Source organism: Biomphalaria glabrata, chromosome 3, assembly GCF_947242115.1.
Source record: "Biomphalaria glabrata chromosome 3, xgBioGlab47.1, whole genome shotgun sequence".
NCBI lineage: Eukaryota > Metazoa > Mollusca > Gastropoda > Planorbidae > Biomphalaria > Biomphalaria glabrata.
The window spans coordinates 27,224,233-27,242,748 of NC_074713.1; the positions used below are offsets into that span (position 1 = coordinate 27,224,233).

Consider the following 18,516-nt stretch of genomic DNA (forward strand, 5'->3'; position numbering starts at 1 on the left):
ACATTGAAATGGGGCGAACAATCGTCAGACCATCTCTGGAAGCGCTAAATGTCACATTTAGAAAGAGAATGTTTTATGTTAATACATGCTCTAATTGCTTGAGTATTAACTAAATTGTTCAGTTCACTGACCCTAAGCTTTCAGTATCACATTTCTACAGTCGACCAAGATATTTGACGTCTGCCTCTTATTATATAGCCATAGTGTGTGTGTGTGTGTGTGTATGTGTGTGTCTGTGTTTCGTTAAGTTTCAGAGTTACATTTTAAACTTGCCCAACATCTGACCCTCCATCGCGATGAAGTTTGCAAGCGATTGTTATGGAAGAAGACAAGATTCGAACTCGAGATTATCGTGATGATAGTCCGAAGCGCATAATACATTTTTTTTCGTTTATTTGTTTGTGCTGTTTTTTTTATATATATATATAGTAGGTCTATTGATTGCTTGGTTGATTACTTGGTAGACTGACGTTAGCATCTTTAAGTCGTAGAACGACTTTGGTTCATCTCGAACACTTTTTCATGTGGCTGTGGTTCATCTCGAACACTTTTTCATGTGGCTGTGGTTCATCTCGAACACTTGTTCATATGGCTGTAGAGTCCTATTTTGTAGAGACACTCCCGTCCACAGATATCGCAGGTTAAGGTGACTTTTGTTTTGGTGGTAGAGGAGCCAGACATTTTTCGTTTGGCAAGCTATTCTTCTGAGGCTCATGTTGTTGTGTTTTGCTGTCTCTAGCTTTCTTGGTCACTATATCTCTCCACGTAGTGCGGTCTAGGGCTATGAATTCCTAATGGTAAATTGTTACCATTACGACATGCATCTTACCAATATCTTATAGCGTAGACTTGTCTGTTTCTGTGTTATACAATCAATGATTATTTTGTAGTGCAGTCATTCAAGAACTAAAGTCTATTAAAACAAATCACTCGTCTCTCTAAGAGGACTCCGACATATTATCTTCCAGACATATTGATTCCGTTAAAGAGCAATTAGGCAAGGGCTGATAAGTCTTGTATCTTCTCTAATCTTATTATTTTTGTTTAAATAGCCTGGATTTGTTTATCTTTTTCTCAATCCTTTTTACCCTGAAATCTTATTCTAAAAAATTTAAACAAAATAATATTATGACATACGCACTGACAGACTCACTGAAAAAAAAAGGTCTTCTACTAAGAGTAGGATTGTGTAAAATCTTCGCCCTATAATCCACCCTGGTGTTGTCCCCCTCTCTCCATGCCCCCCCCCCTTTCTCCTTCCACAATAAACAAACGCGCACGCGCGCACACTCACAAATCAACGTGTTTGTTAAATGTCCTTCCTTTCTCTCGTTATCCCCCCCCCCTCCTCCTATTTGAACCGTCCAGTCTCTGCATGTTGTTGGTGGAAATAATTAATCAAACCCCCCTTCCCTCCCTCTCTACATCCACCGGAAGAAGGACGCGGCCATCGAAGTGCAGACCAGAATATTGCCATTACATATTTCAAAGAAAACATACAAAATAATTTTTTTTTAAAAAAGGACAAAAACAAAGGGGGGGGGGGTGAGTGTAAAGGTCAACCCTAAAAGAGTGTTAATGACTGGCACATTTATAGGACAAAAATGTATAATTTACATTTTTTTTAATTGTGTTTTTTTAATGAACCTAAATTTAAAAAAAATAATTTTTGGCCTGTTAAATTCACGTACAGTCAAAGTTGACAATGATTTCACAATTCAAACTTTTTATTATTTTTTGAGGTGAAATATTTTTTCGGCTTTGTTGTTATTTTCTTGGGTATGAGGCAAATGCCATACAGGCAAGTGGGGGTAGAGATGTGGGCAATGATCAATACACGGGCAGCACTGGAGCAATTTGGCCGCCAGAATCGGCCCATTGACTCAGCCATGCATTATGCGATTAGATTGACAATACAATTTCCTTCACTCCATCCACGGACCTTCTCACATTTCCACTCCAACCCCACCCCTTTCTCCCCTCCGACAACCATTCGTCCCCTCCCCAGATCGGACGCCATTTCTACCGTCCTTCCATCATAGCCACGAAGTCGTTGCTGCTGTTTTATTATATACATTTATAATGGTGTTGCTTTCTCCTAAACACCAACAATTTTTGACGTGACATTTTTTTTCAACGCTAGGGGCAATTTATTTACATCTCTCTCTCTCTCATCCTTCTTTTTCTCTTTCTCTCTTCTCTCTTACTCTTCTTTCATCCCTCCCTTTCTCTGTCTTTCTTCCTCCTTCTCAGCCACAACCTTTCTTTTGCTCTCCCCCTCCGTCCATCTCTCTTCTCCTCCTCCTCCTTCTTGCACTCTTTCCCTATCTCTTTCACTCCCTCCTTTCTATTTCTAGACATCCCCTCTCTTTTCTCTCTATCCTCCCTTTTCTTAAACTTGTTCCTTCTCCTTTCTCTCACTCGTTCTCGTTCTTCCTTCCTCCTTATGTCTGTTGCTTTCTCTCTCTCTCTCTCTCTCTCATTCTCCCTCTCCCTCTCTCTCATTCTCCCTCTCTCTCTCTCTCTATCTCCCTCCCTGTCTCTCTCTCTTTCTCTCAATCATCCTCTCTCTCTCTCTCTCTCATTCTCCCTCTCTCTCTCTCTCTCCCTCCCTATCTCTCTCTTTTTCTCAATCTCCCTCTCTCTCTCCCTCTCCATCTCCCCCCTCTCTCCCTCTCTCAATATCCCCTCTCTCTCTATCTCCCCCCCCTCTTTCTCTCTCTCTATATATATTTCCCTCTCACTCTTTGTTGTGCTCCCTTCCTGCCTTTGTCTGCTGCCCTCTCTCTCCTCTTCCTTCTCTCTCTCTCTATTTCACTCTCACTCTTTCTTCTTTCTCATCCCATAAGACAAAGTAACCCAATCTTCACTGCTAATTAATACATTCATTTTACTTTTTCTTTTATTCTGACAATTAAACAACAACAAAGCTCTACATCTCGCGCATCATGCCTACGTGTAGTCTACACTTCTTTCTATTCGTTGTTGTGGTTGTCATCTTCTGTTATTTGTGTATGCCTCTAAGCACGATCTGTCAGCGTGAAGTCTTCAGTAGAGACCACCAGTAGAGCCAACTCCATTTAGATCAGATGCAGTTCTTGGATTGACATCGCGGCCAGATTCAAACGTAAGGGTAGAGTCTACGACGTAATGAGTTAACTTCCGGCTGTCATCGTCTTGCAATGCTTTTAAGCATTACCCGTTTCATAACTATATTTCTGAATTATTTATTGAAATGTAATAGCATACTATTCAGCATGCAGAATTACAAAAGTTGATAATATAAACTTTTTAGCGTCCAATTTGTGTTGGACTTTTGTATATTGTTCCCGATATCAGACTTTTGCAGTCGACTAAATGAACCAATGTTTGCTACTATGCCGACATTCATTGACATTTCTGTTAAGACCTTAAGTGACATCTTAAAAATGAAGTCGGCAATAACAGGTCCCTTTCCAAACAAAGTAATTAGTTTGACTTCAAAGTTAAATCGGAAGGATGGGGGGAAGAGGCGATTGTTTAAGGGGTTTACCCGAGAGTCAAATCGCATTCTCATTCCAACTTGCTGTCCTTAACCTGCCTTAGTATCGATGAATGCATTTAAAGTTAATTCCCGAACAGCGACAAGTCCAAATCAAGCCAACAATGGTGAAGTCCTAGTGTTCCCATAGTTAAACCCCATTTCCTATTTGATTTACTTAAATAAGCCTGAAGACATTAAATCAATCGTATCAAGTTACATGTACATATTTTACTGAATATCAGGCCGTAATATTCAATGTTACTTGCTTTAATTTTGTCTAGCTATAAGAATGTTATCCCCCTTGTTTCGCCTCTTAAACCCACGATATGTAATTAACCACAGGCTTGACTTCTTAGTAAAGAGTTGGTTATGAACGTCTCTTAAGGACACACTTTTGAAAGGGGTCACAAATATTGAAAGCAAACCCTTCTTTACGCTCGTGCAAACACAAAATACGCCTGCGCGTGCGGCCATTTATTTGTCCTCTTTCCCCCCTCCTCTCTGCCCCGCTCACTCTAGTTGTCGTCCCCGGACATCCCTCCTCGGCACCCCCTGCCCCTGCTGTCTTTCCTTTAGGATCATTTCCTGATCGCCATCGACTCAAGGCAGGCTGGAAGAAAGTTGAGGGGCGCCCTAACGTAACGCCCTGGCACGCCACAGCGATTCTTCCGGGACTGGCGCCCCAGGCACTTGGGGGGGGGGGGGCGGCAGAAGTAACTCCCCCCTCTCCCAGACCGTACTACTGCAACCATTCACTGACCCCCCCACACACACACACGCACGCGCGCTAGTACACACTTGGACTGTCTTGGCTAACATTAGCAGCCATTGGCCCTCCTGGAACGTTGGGCCATAGCAGATTGCTGCCTCCATTCATGTAGGGTAGAGCACTCGGCCATACACACTCTCTAGGAAAGTAGAATTAGACAAAGAGATTATAAACAAAGGGAGATGAACAGAGAATATTGCTTAAGTCGTATTTAAAAGAAGTGGTTGTCGACGAGAATTGATAGCCTCCGAAAATCATAGGATAATTTTTGTTTTCATTAAGTATTTCAGCCAGTGACCTTTCTGTAAAAAAAAAACTAAGCCAACTTTGAAGCCTTTAGCTGCAGACATTACGCCACTGCACTCCTCCCCCATCTTTACCCAATTCTGAAAGGAAATGTATATATATAATCATCTTTCTTTATTTTCTTATACTATTTCGACTTTCGCCAGTATAAAAAAAAGTGTGTGTGTGTGTGTGTGTGTTGTGGGCGAGGCGGGAAGAGACAGATTAGTGAGAGTCTGTGAAACAAGCAACTCCAATCTCCGACTCGCAAACTCAATAAGAAGCAGCCTCTAAGACTCTCCGATACCCGCCACCCCCCTCCAACTTCACACATCTAACAGGCTCACCCTGTGCCACCCTTCTCCCATCGCAATACAAACTCACGCTGTATAGAGCTGTCAATCGCAGGAGACTTTGCCCTATTGGAATCCGGCCTCTTGGGCTGCTCCATCCTATTTCCAACTGTCATCTCCAGACGTTGCAGCCCCCCCCCCCCCCCCATTTCCTTTTTTTCCACGATCCATGGAGCCAGGCCGACCCCCAAATAGTCTTGAGTGTTATACACGCCTTTTTATTTGCAAGGACTCTTTCTACCCCGACCCCCTGCCACCTTTTTTTTATGTTTGTTCATTTTTTTTCTTTAATAAAATCTGAACAAATTCCGAATTGTAAGTATCGGCTACTACAAATAATATAAATATATATATACACACTGTGTGAGTGTGTTATAGACACTGTGTGAGTGTGTTATAGACACTGTGTGAGTGTGTTATAGACACTGTGTGAGTGTGTTATAGACACTGTGTGAGTGTGTTATAGACACTGTGTGAGTGTGTTATAGACACTGTGTGAGTGTGTTATAGACACTATAGACAAGAAAACGTAGTATACGTGTTTGTTGAGTAGTACATTTGTTTTCATTATTGTCTCTATTTCGGATTATCTCCAATTTCACTTTTAAAATATTATTGGTTACATCCTTCTCCTCTTAGTATTATTATTATTATTATTATTATTTGCTTCTTCACACTTAAAGTAATCCCACGCGTTAATGTTTCGTCCCGCAGTTGTTAGAAAAAGTACATACACACACACACACATATATATATATTTTTTTTTTAAACCAATGACGTCGAGTTGGTGGTATAATTGTGTTGACCATTTTTGTTTACTGCACAATAACAAATAGAATATCTCACGCTAGACACGTTTATGTCATCCTATACTCTATACTCTTATACTCTATACCCTTATACTCTTCTATTCTATACTCTAATGCTCTAATACTCTTACACTCCTAAAATCTTATGCTTTTATACTCTATTCTATTATACTGTATACTATTATACTCGATACCTTAATAGACTATACTCTAATACGCTTAAGCTCTTAAACTCTTATACTCTATATACTCTTATACCGTACTCGTGAGATGTTTTGTTTGAGTAATTTGTTGAAGTACAAAAGAAAATCTAAAACGGACTCATACTCAATCTCAGACAAGACCAGTAAAGAAGGCGCAGAAGTGTGTGGTCATTTCATATCTTCTTTGGCACCCTTGGATAGCAAAACTCACAAACAAAAAATCTAGTTAAAGTGATGGGGACTTTTGCTAATCATCTAGTTATTGGTGGAACTTTTGACGGATGAGACAGCTCTCCCCTTCCTCCGTTATCTCTTCATTCCCTTGTATTTACCAACAGAGCGTCTTATTCTCTTTCAACACACCCCTCCCTGCCTGCGCCCCCCCTCTCCCACAGTTCTAATTCTTCCCTATCCCTTCAGTCTTCAGCTCTGACACAACAAATACACTTTTTTTCTTTTCTGTTCTTTTTTTTTCTTCTTCTTTCTTCAGAATTCTTTCTCTCCGTCAACTGGTGGCCTTAGCGCTTTCACTGGCGTCACCAGATAGAGGGACGCGAGATAGAAAGAAAGGAAAAGGGGGGAGTTAAAAGAAAGAAGGGGGGGGGCGCGCTTTAACAGTCCGGCCCAGGGCCATATCTGAGTGATTGATGGCTTGCTGGACTTCGATTGACAGTGAAGGGCTATTTGCGCCTAATGTTCATTCTCAGTCTCTTTTCCCGGACTCCACTTCTGTCCCCACCGCTACTCCCCACATTCCCCTTTCTAGTTCTCTCTCTTTTTTTCCCCATCTCTTCTTGTACTCCCTCTTCTCCCCCCTACCTCTTTATCTCCTTCATCCACTCTTTCCATACTGCCATCCTCTTCCTGTTCTCTGCCCCATTCCCCTCAAACGTTTTCAAATTTGCAAAAAGTCAAAATGTCGGAATTTACAAACTATGTCATCACACATAAAACAAAAAAAAAAAGAGGAAGAGAGAAAATTTTAAAAAAAATTGGAGGATGAGAGTGAAGGAATAAGTCTCGTAATGTTTCCCCCTTATTCACTCCCTGTTCTGTGTATTCCACACCCCTCCCCCCTCTCGCCGACTTCCACAATGGTCGAAGTTATCGCCAACCTTCAGGGCTCAAAGTGAATAATTATTCGTTGGCAGGTCACGTGTCATGGCGCTCATGTGACATCATTACGACAAAACGATTTACATTTTAAATTGTAACAAAAAGGAACATTTTCTGTGTATCTGTCTACAAAACTATGGACGACAGTGAGTGTTGCCACGTGTCTGTTGTAACAGACCATCTTACTTTTAGTTCCGGTTTAAGCGCGCGACAATTTCTCTTTCACCTACTCAGCCAGAGAAGTCATTATGGGATATATTGATGCCAAAAATGTATTGATAATGAAGTATTACTTACCATGGATATAGCGTCATTATACAGTTCAATGTTGGTATTTTAAAGTATCTTTTCTAATTATGTCCTGAATCTCCCAGTAGGAACATAGATCAAATCTCGATCATTCCACTTCACACACAAACACAAAAAACACACATACAAACACACATATACTACACACCTACAGATTCAAACGCTTGGATACATTGAAGCGCTGAATATCTCTAATGCTATTAGTTTCTATTAGCCTCCCCCCCCCCCAACCCATTGATTCTTACTGAAAGACACAATCCCCTGCCCTTCAGCTGTCTACGATGGGAGGGTGTGGGGAGACGAAGGAGAATGGAGTCGGGCGCGTTCTCTCGCCGCTGCCTTTTGTCCAGGGAGGAAAGCGATGCCTCGAAAAACTGTTTGCTCAGTTTGTTCCGAGCGCTACGCCCTCGATCGGCGAGAGTCAAGTGATTCACAAAAGGAATGGGAGGGTATCGCCAAGGAAGACAAAACCCAAATTTGCGCCTATTTGAAGAAGTCAGTTTCCAGGACTCGTTCCAGACACAAAAGCCTGCGTTTATTTAACTTTTTGGAAGAATGAAATGAAAGGGCGGAGAAAAAAAAGAGAGAGAAGGGGGTTCTGGAGGCGTCGCTTTGTATTGTAAGAGGGAAGGAAGTTAAGGAACTAATGAGATAGCAAACAGGACGAGAAAAGAGGGGAAGTATCAGTGGGTCCGTATTGGAGCCTCATCTTTACACCCGATTGCGTTACACGTAATGACACAGTTGCCATTGTTGCTGCTTCAAAGTGTTGGATTAAAACCACTGAATCGCAGGGCAAAGAAAGAAGAAGGTTTTGCTGGCGCATGTAAATGATGAGTTGGCATTCGCCCCCCCCCCCTTTTCTCTCACCACACACACTCAACTTCACACACCACACTCACACGAACACACCACACACACACAACTTCACACACCACACTCACACGAACACACGTTCTTCTCTTTTGTTCCGTGTGTTCCTTCTGAACTACGATGATTATATCCTAGTTGACATCCTAGCTGACATCCTAGCTCATATCCTAGCTCACATCCTACCTCACATGCTAGCTCACATCCTAGCTGACATCCAAGCTGACATCCTAGCAAACATCGTAGCTGACATCCTTCCTAGCTGACATCCTAGATACAGCCTACCCGTAGGACGACTGGGAATGGAGGCGGGCCATGTTCAAGCATGACACAATCGAAACGACAGTCCAGAGCGCATGTAACACGACCATACAGCCAGCCATCCTGCTTGCTATGTATCCAAATATTTCACAAATAGCCTCATACAGGCCGTGAGTGAATGCCGTTTCAATATAGCTACTGTATAATATACAGTTTAATTTTTAGTTTTGTTATTGCGATTATAACATCATTTAATGATTTAAAGTTAAAGAAATGTTTTTCCCCTGCCTACACTATATACTAGCTGGACTAAAGCAATATGTACATTGATATGCATGATATCCCTATAGAGGTTACAATTGACATTCAACTTGGGAACTCAATACTGTTATTATACGGTTGTTTGATCTCAGTCTTTAACGGAGCCAAATTAAGTTCTTTGACATGCTCACCACTCAAACAGCGTTTGTTTTGTTTTTTTCTATCTTCAGATATTTCCCCATAATGCATCTGTTTTTCTTTTTAATATAATACCTCTTATGAATGGGTTACCTACCTTTGCACGTCTGGTGACATAAACCTGGGAAGTAACGGAATAGAAAAAAGTTTGTTTCTGGGGTTCATGACTCTCGTCTCCCAACAAACATCAAATTCACAAACATCCCATTCACAAACATCCCATTCACAAACATCCCATTCACAAACATCCCATTCACAAACATCCCATTCACAAACATCCCAGTCACAAACATCCCATTCACACCAAACATCCCAGTCACAAACATCCCATTCACAAACATCCCATTCACAAACATCCCATTCACACCAAACATCCCAGTCACAAACATCCCAGTCACAAACATCCCAGTCACAAACATCCCAGTCACAAACATCCCAGTCACAAACATCCCATTCACACCAAACATCCCAGTCACAAACATCCCATTCACAAACATCCCAGTCACAAACATCCCAGTCACAAACATCCCAGTCACAAACATCCCAGTCACAAACATCCCAGTCACAAACATCCCAGTCACAAACATCCCATTCACAAACATCCCATTCACAAACATCCCATTCACAAACATCCCATTCACAAACATCCCATTCACAAACATCCCATTCACAAACATCCCATTCACAAACATCCCATTCACAAACATCCCAGTCACAAACATCCCATTCACACCAAACATCCCAGTCACAAACATCCCAGTCACAAACATCCCATTCACAAACATCCCAGTCACAAACATCCCAGTCACAAACATCCCATTCACACCAAACATCCCAGTCACAAACATCCCATTCACAAACATCCCAGTCACAAACATCCCAGTCACAAACATCCCAGTCACAAACATCCCAGTCACAAACATCCCAGTCACAAACATCCCAGTCACAAACATCCCAGTCACAAACATCCCAGTCACAAACATCCCAGTCACAAACATCCCTTGCCAATCTGTCTCAGTAGTTCAAAAAAATAGTACACATATAGTCTTCTTGACTAGTTATTTAAATAACCTGTCTTATATACCCATCTGTCTGACTGTCCGTCTGTCTGTCTGTCTTTGTCTCCCCCTCCATCTCTACTTACAAAATACAAAATGGTAAGATCAAAGATTTGGAAGGATTTGGCTTCATCGGGGCCTTTTGGCTAAAGATTAAAGAAAGAGAACTCTGTTTAAATTTAATTTCAAGGGGGAGAAAAAAGCGCAATTGCTTTGTTTATTTATTTAGACAGAACATCCAATGTAGAAAGGAAACGCGAGGGCGGCGCTGTGGTGTTTCGGAAGACTCAATCTGTGAGCAAAAAAAGAAAGACTTAATGTTTGAAGCAGAGGCTGGGAGGCTTCGAGAAAGTTCTAACATTCTGAAGACATGTTTTTAAAGCCTCTTTGCTGAACTCGCGGATGAGAATGCCTTTGTAGTTGGAGAACCGCTGGGAAATCTCGAAACTTGTTGACAAATACGTCACACACACACACACTTTTTTTTTGTGTTCTTGAACACCTTTGTCTTCTTCAAGTGAAGACGTCTTGAAAACTTTCACCTTATAAATCTATTTCTTTTTAAACATAGACCGAAAGAAAAACAAAAGTCTTTCAGAAAGTCTCCAGAGTTTTTGCCTTGGAGCTGAATCTCTCCATTACTCTACTCTGGTAGGAGGCGACACTGTTATATCAACACAAGCCCATTTGCACAATAGTAAAAAAAAAAAAAAAAAAAACTTAAATGAAGCTTTGATTTTTAAATAAGGAATGGATTTAAGAAATAAAAGTTTGGGCTTGGGGGGGGGGGGGGGTGAGACAAAGGCGTTATATATTGTATAAACGTTGGTGGTATAAATTTGGCTATTCTCTGCAGAATGTCAAATGTTGTTTATACCAGCGTCCCCTTTGAACTCTTGACAAAACTCATTCCCATTGAAACCAGAGCCATTAGGAGTCAAGACATAGCTGTTTGGTTTCTTTCCCAGTTTTTATAATGCAATGGAGTTAGAATGATTGACTTTCATCAACAGGCTAGTTTTGGATCAGTCCTAAACGTCATGAGATATTGAATGAATAATACATTCATTGTCTCCATCATTATAATAGTAATGGATTCCCCACCATGACATTACTTCATCCCTTACAATAGCATTACGTTGACTAATTAAAACAAAGCTTATATCAACTCACTGTGTCTGTCTTTCTGTCTGTCTGTCTGCTCGGTGAAAAGTTTGAACATGTTATTTCTCCTACGCCTTATCTCGAATCAAGTTAAAACGTTGCACAATTATTCATTGGCGAGACAATACACGAATCAATTTTAAAAATTTGTCTAGTTATTATTAGCAATTAATTATTTTGTTTGACATCAAAAAAGGGAAATAACTTCTTCATTTATGAGTGATATAGTTGTAATTGCGGAGTTCTTCCCCTTATTTTTTTTTTAAATATATTGCTTGTTTTACCCTATAGTCACGTGTTTGCTCTGCAGGTGATGGCCTTGACAACAGTGTAGGTTCCGGTGAAGGCACAGCAGACGAGGATGACGAGCGGGGCTCAAAAAGAAACAAAAAACGTGGAATTTTTCCCAAAGTGGCGACAAATATCATGAGGGCGTGGTTATTTCAACATTTATCGGTAAGTAATCTCATGAGGGCGTGGTTATTTCAACATTTATCTGTATGTAATCTCATGAGGGCGTGGTTATTTCATCATTTATCTATAGGTAATATCACGAGGGCGTATATTCATATTATATATATATGCCGCCAAGAGAATAAGAATGTTCTTTGGTCTCTACAGAAGTCCAATGAGCCTCTAGTACGGGCAACAGGAATCCTTACAACAGGTCACGTTCCGTCTAGAAGCTCGTGGTATTACGACTTGTTTGTTTGTTGTTGTTGTTTGTTGTTGTTTTTTTTTTTGGGGGGGGGGGAGGGAGAGTTCTCATCCTCTGTTTAATCCTGGTCTCTTTCCCGACCACGGGTAGATACAAAGCGACATCGTCGCACACACGACTCGGTCTCTCCCCAGTCCCCCCCCCCCAACCCAGCATTAGAAAAGCTCTACGCCAGCTAATGAGAAATGCCGGCCTGATTGACAGCGGCGTTTCCAGGGATGGCGATCTGGTGTTAGTTTTGGGGCTTTACCGTTAAGGCCCCGGCCAGTCCTCTTGGAGGATCAGGATGACAGCTAGGATCTGTCCATCCTTCGGGTCCAGATAGACCTGCACACGTGACAAGGAGTCAGGCACGTGATTGGACTTTGATAACGTCATTTCTTGGAGTTCTCTCTCTCTCTCTCTCTCTCTCTCTCTCTCTCTCATTTACAACAGTAAATGCCACGCAAGTACGGGCCTACACCAATTGCTGCAGCGTTCCTCTGAAGAGAAGAAGAAGAAAAAAAAAAAGCACATTTTGTTTCGTCCATTGGATATCAAATTTTGGGAGGAGACAGATCAATTGCTTCATTTTTATCTTCCCTCTCCAGACGTTTATCTTGAAGCAGCTCTTGCTGTAAGGATGTGTTCAGCCTTACAAAATGAGGATCAGTTTCCCATCATTCCAGAGAAGGATACGAAATATAAAAACAAAAAGGCTGGTGGGGGGGGGAGAGATTCCAGAATATTGAAGAAGAGTTTGTTTTTTTTTAAAGTGGCAATCTGAAGGAAGGTAGTGCCCTTTCTGTGAACTGGGTGATTAAGTTTTGATTATGCCCTTACTATGGAGAGATTTGCCATTGTGTCGTTGCTTGATGCCCGCAGGATGACAGTTTTAACAAACAGGGATTCAGAGAAGGAATGGTTTTAAAACCCTAACGACAGAGGGATTTTTAAATAGTGGGGCATGGGGGAGGGTAAAATAAAGAAATGGCTAGCGCTAGTGAGAGACTCAGAGATCATAGATATAAAGAGAGAGCCAATAGAGAGAGAGTGAGACACTCAGAGATAGATATAAAGAGAGACGACTTTAAGTTCCTTGCTCACGCTTGAGTAAATCTGCATGCACGCAGTGGCGGCACCCGGTTCTGAAAAGGAAGGACACTTACTATTATTGATTTTAACCATAATCAATTAGATTGACCTAGGACGTGTCTAGCTTAAGCAGAGGTGTTCCACAGTTTAATTTGTCTTATGACCTTGACTTCAACCTATTAATAGAACAGTTGTCGAATTAAACTAATTTTAATAATTGGTCTTGACTCTTTAGAAACTGGACTCTTGGGATTTTTAAAATTGGTCCATAGAGACTGGACTCTTGGTCGTCACCTGTCTCTGTCTCTCCATCACAAAAGTCTCTACGTTCAATGTCATTTATACCTCACAGATATTCTCTCTGTCGTTCACTGACACTCTTTCTGCCTTCCATCTATTTGTTTATCTCTGTCTTTCTTTTTCCTCAGTCTCGTCTGTCTGTCTCTCTCTTTTTCCGAATATCTCTCTCTTCTTTCAATGTCTCTTTCTGTCTGTCTCTTTCCTTCTCTTTCTATCTCATTTAAAAAAAAAATTGCCCACTTTTTCTCCGCCTGTACAGAAAAGTCGACGCCGTCACAAACTAGTAATGGCGGACATTGTCCAAATCAACAGACTCTACTAAAAGCATTGTGTGTCCCCGAGTCGTCCGGCAAATCCTGTTAACCCGAGAGCCCGGCTCGCCATGACTGGCTTCTACTGATTGGTTCCTCCCCCCCCCCTCACCTTTCTGCTTGTTCATCTTCCCTTCACATTTTGCCCTTCCCCCCCCCCCCCCTTTTCCAGTTTTTTCCCCTGGCTTCTTTTTTTTTATATCTATTAATCGCAATTTGAAAATAAATACAATTTGGCCCTCCATAGTTCTGGGCGTCCAGACAAAAAGGGTAGGGCAAAATTGGAACAATTTGGACGCAGGGAATAGGACTAATTTAGTTATCCTGGAATTTCGTCCTGGACGATGGTGGAAAAGGCGGGTCTATTTTTTCCCCCATGAGAGGAAAGTTTGGCAAATTTGTGGAAGCATGGGGAAGAGTAGGAAAGGGGGGAAGGACAAAGATGTAATCACAGCTAACAGTATTTCCTATCCTCCCGCCATGACTTCAATGGGACCTTCAGGTCATTAACGCCGACAAAAAAAATGCATTCGGTTAGCCGAAGAGGTGCGGTCTGCCCTGCTGGCCGGAGAATTCCGTGTTGGGACTTTTCTTGTGGAGTGAAACCAAGGATGCACATTTCTAGGATAAAGATTTCAAAATGGCAACGTAGGCTTCCATGTACAAAGCTTTGTTGTATGGTTTCTGTCACGTCTCGTAGTTGACAGTTTTTGGAGGCTGCCAATTGAGTCGCCAACACTTCAAGCACTGATGCCACACTGCTAAACTAATGAAGAAGTGTGTACTCTCTAAACATTATGTTTGTTTTGTTTACGAAATGCGTATAATTAGATCTAGTCTTGTCGTCCAACGAGGTGCTTTTGTTGTTGTTGTTTCCTCGCCTCATTTTGAAATCGAGGCTAGTCTAGCGCGATTTTTTTTTTGGTCTCGTATTCATTTCGGTGTTAAAGAAAATATTTCTATAGTATAGACTTTGTTGATGTAGTCTTTGTGTGAGTGTGTGTGTGTGTGCGTGTCTGTGTGTACGGTGGTAATGCTGAACTAACCAAACGATGTACATAGTCTCTAATGTTGTTTTAAATTCTCGGTGTGTCTCATTATCCTAGTCACAGAACTATAAGGTAAACAATCGAAACAATACGACAGAGAGAGAGACAGAGACAGAGTGAGACAGAAAGAGAGAGAGAGAAGAAGAAAGAGATATAGAGAGAAAAAGAGAGATAGAGAAAAAGAAAGAGAGAGAAAAAGTGAGAGAGAGAAAGAAAGAGATAGAAAGAAAAAGAAAGAAAAAGGGGCAGAGAGAGAGAGAGAAGAGACAGAGGGAACTATAGTTATTCAATAAAATGAGAAAAGAGAGAGAGCGAGAGAGAGAGAACTATAATTTTCTATAAAATGTTATCGAGAGAGAAATAGACATCAAAACACTTGGAAGCCAGGAAGAGAAAAAAGAGATAAGAGAAAGAGAAAGTGTTTGTGTGTTTGTATTCATCTGACATCTCTTCTCTTTCGATTGCTCACCTTGATGCATTCACGTGTCTCTCTAGATTGGGAAGCTCATAAACTAGTCTCTTAATCAGTCTCTCGCATTAGCCGAGGGTTGAACCAAAACAAACTGGGTTATAGATCAAGTAGTCGTTCTCATTTTCCTCACCTTCATCTTTCCTTTTTGGGTTCCTCCAGAAACTGGATACCCCTGTCCTGCTCCTAACGTCTGAACATACACAACGTCTCCCCGCCCCAGCTCCTCCCTCCCACGCCCATCTCACCTCAAACTTATCTTGGCATTCTCGACGTTCCAACGGGGCGCCAACAATTTCGCGAAGGCGCAACTCGAATATTCAGTTTCATAAAAGTAATTAACTTTCAAGTCGCAGAGTTATGTTTGGATGAAAAACGAATTTCCTCCTTCAGAAGTGTCTTTTCATTTAAAAAAAAAAAGTGGGGTTCTTGGGGAGAGGGAGGGGGAACTCTTAAAAAAAACATATTACGCCCCCGAACTGCTTTCAAAGTTTTACACCTCCTCTTCCCACTTTTTGTGTTCCTTCTCGCCTCATTTCATTCCTCCCAAGTAACACCCATTAAGGAGAATTTATTATTTGAATAGTAACTTCTGTCGTCAAAGAAATAAAAAGTGCACGAGAAATGAGAAATGACCTGTGGGGGGGGGGGGGGAGACACAGATAGAAGGCGACGTCTTGAGTGATCGGTTCTTGTCGTAAAACTCCCCGGATGTCATCGGATACTACAACTTGATCGAGATCTAAATAACATTTTTTGAAAATGTTTATTTGTGACTGTATAATAAACGTAAACCTCTTGTGAAAGGGATGGCTTTGACTTGACAAGCTAGTAGATTTAGTATAGTCTTCTGAGCAGGTTCCGAACACTTAGTCCTTGATGTAAACTATTTATATATTTCCTAGGACTTGTGTAAAACAAGTTGGTAACACCATCTGTGACTACCTTTCTGTTTTTAAGAAGATATTTTCTTCCAAGACACCACAACTCCTTCAAGGAATTACGTTATCCTAATGACAGTTGCTTTTCTAAATTACGAGTAAGGGCATTTGATCTGCAGAGACCAAAAACTTGTATGCTGACTATCCCGATTACATAATCACACAGATTTTAGTGGATTCTGGAACACCCACCAGAGATGATCATTTTAAAAACTGGAAATCATCTGCTGGGCAGGTAAATAAACATCTCATCGTCCTCCACTTCGTGTGATGCTCAGGTAAATAGATCTAGCTTACAGACCAATCATTACAGCTGCAAGAGATGGAACAACAATTAAAGCTAAATAGCAAAACTATATTTTATATTTGTTGCAATATATATATATTAAAACGCAACTACTTGAAGGGAGGTAATTCGCTAGAGTCTTGCAGACGATGTTCCAGACGATGTTCTACGTCACATTCTTTGACTACCCTCGAGCTTCGGTACCAGTTCTGAATTTTTTTTTTAGACGCTTTAAGTTCTTCGACTTTCCCAAAGAGTTCAAATCGCTTACAATTTTTTTCTCTTCTTGACTTCATTGCGGCGTCAACAAGCTTCAAGTTGCCATGTTTATTTTTTTCTTTTCAAGTCGTTTGAAAGTAGATATACTAGAAACTCCCTGGGGTGAAAACTAAGTACCGACGTGTTCTTTGTTCACCCCTCCTTCACCATTATGTCAAGCTGAATATTTAAAGAGAGCATAAAATTAGGTTGGGTTTTAAATATAGTGGGTTTTTTTTTACAGACTCATGAAGTCATCATAAGGTCATTAGCAACACGACAAAAGAGCTTAGGAGCCATTGTTTCTTAGGTTGTAGGGTTAATTAAAGTGCGATGTCAATAGATATAAACATACAACAGAATATGCAATTCGGTCTTTGTATTAGTTATCTTTGTTGTTGTTTGTTGTCCTTGTTGTCTTTGCATGTCTCCTTTGTATCTGCGAGATTGCCATCAATTAAGTGTTAACCTTTGACAATGTCACGCTCAATTGCACATCGCATCAAGACCATGTAATAGCAGGTTTAGGGTTAAAATGACTTAGCACGAAATTTGAAATTTACTGACAAAATTATGGATTTTTTTTTCCTTCTGAATTTCGAGACTAAGAACGCGTGAAAGAAATATGTTTCAGTTGTAACAAACAAAAAATGACATTTCTCAACGTTGATTATCCGTTGCTCCATTTGGACACGCCATTGTAAATAAGGTTGTTAGCCTCGTCATGGAATAGACATCATATACTTAAACCTAGTCTCAGAGCCAGGGTGAGGTATAGGAGTGTGACAGTGTGATTATCAGTACGACTTTTGATTTCCTTTACTGAGAAAACTGACCCCTAATCAATTCATTACCTGCAAGAAAAAAGAAAACCACATCAAGTGTCCTCTCTCTTCTCGTCTCTGTAATCTCTCATAACGTGCACATCTAGTGTCCTCTCTCTTCTCGTCTCTGTAATCTCTCATAACGTGCACATCTAGTGTCCTCTCTCTTCTCGTCTCTGTAATCTCTCATAAAGTGCACATCAAGTGTCCTCTCTCTTCTCGTTTCTGTAATCTCTCATAAAGTGCACATCAAGTGTCCTCTCTCTTCTCGTTTCTGTAATCTCTCATAAAGTGCACATTAGTGTCCTCTCTCTTCTCGTCTCTGTAATCTCTCATAAAGTGCACATCAAGTATATCCTCTCTCTTCTCGTCTCGTCTCTATAATCTCTCATAAAGTGCAAGTTTATTTCTTCCCGAATGGGGCCCCAATGCACCGCTGCAGTCCACCTGTCGATGCCAGATTTGCACCCATGACATATAAGATGTAGATGCCGAGTTCAGGTCCTCATCAAGTCAACTCGGTATCTTTATAAACTGTAAGGCAGTAGTGTGATAAATAATGACGTAACTTCACTACCTGATAACCCGTGCAATGTTTACTGGAACTATGGGGCGTTATAGAACTGAACCACAGGATTGGGAAAGTGGGTGGGTTTCGAGATAAATAGTCATACAGACAGACAGATAGATAGATAGATAGATAGATAGATAGATAGATAGATAGATAGATAGATAGATAGATAGACAGACAGACAGACAGACAGACAGATAGATAGATAGAGAGAGAGAGAGAGAGAGAGAGAGAGAGAGAGAGAGAGAAAGAGAAAAAGAGAGTAAGAGAGAGAGAGAGAGATGATCCACAAACCAAGGGTGAGTACATATCTTGACCACTTCCACTCAGGTGGTCTCTCCTTCACTCTAAAGCCTCTTTGTTCTTTGTTCTTTAAGAAACACGTTGACTGTCTCTTGTGTCTCTGGTCTAGGGTTAAAGGTCATTCTAGCACTTGAAAACAAACGTTAGCCAGTGATGACAAGAAATCATAGCTGTGTACGTGTGAGTGTGTACGTGTGAGTGTGTGTCTGTGTGAGTGTGTGAGTGTGGGAGGA

General features: G+C 41.1%; 1 protein-coding gene across 8 annotated transcripts in view; it reads left to right on the top strand.

Annotated features, from left to right (window-relative positions):
• LOC106056956 (homeobox protein Meis1-like) overlaps positions 1–18,516 on the top strand; it is a 336,165-nt gene that overhangs the window by 245,683 nt on the left and 71,966 nt on the right. For all 8 annotated transcript variants that reach the window (XM_056024290.1, XM_056024287.1, XM_056024293.1 and 5 more), the window contains one exon: positions 11,490–11,635. In XM_056024290.1, the coding sequence (XP_055880265.1) occupies positions 11,490–11,635 (146 nt within the window). The remainder of the gene's footprint in view (positions 1–11,489; positions 11,636–18,516) is intronic.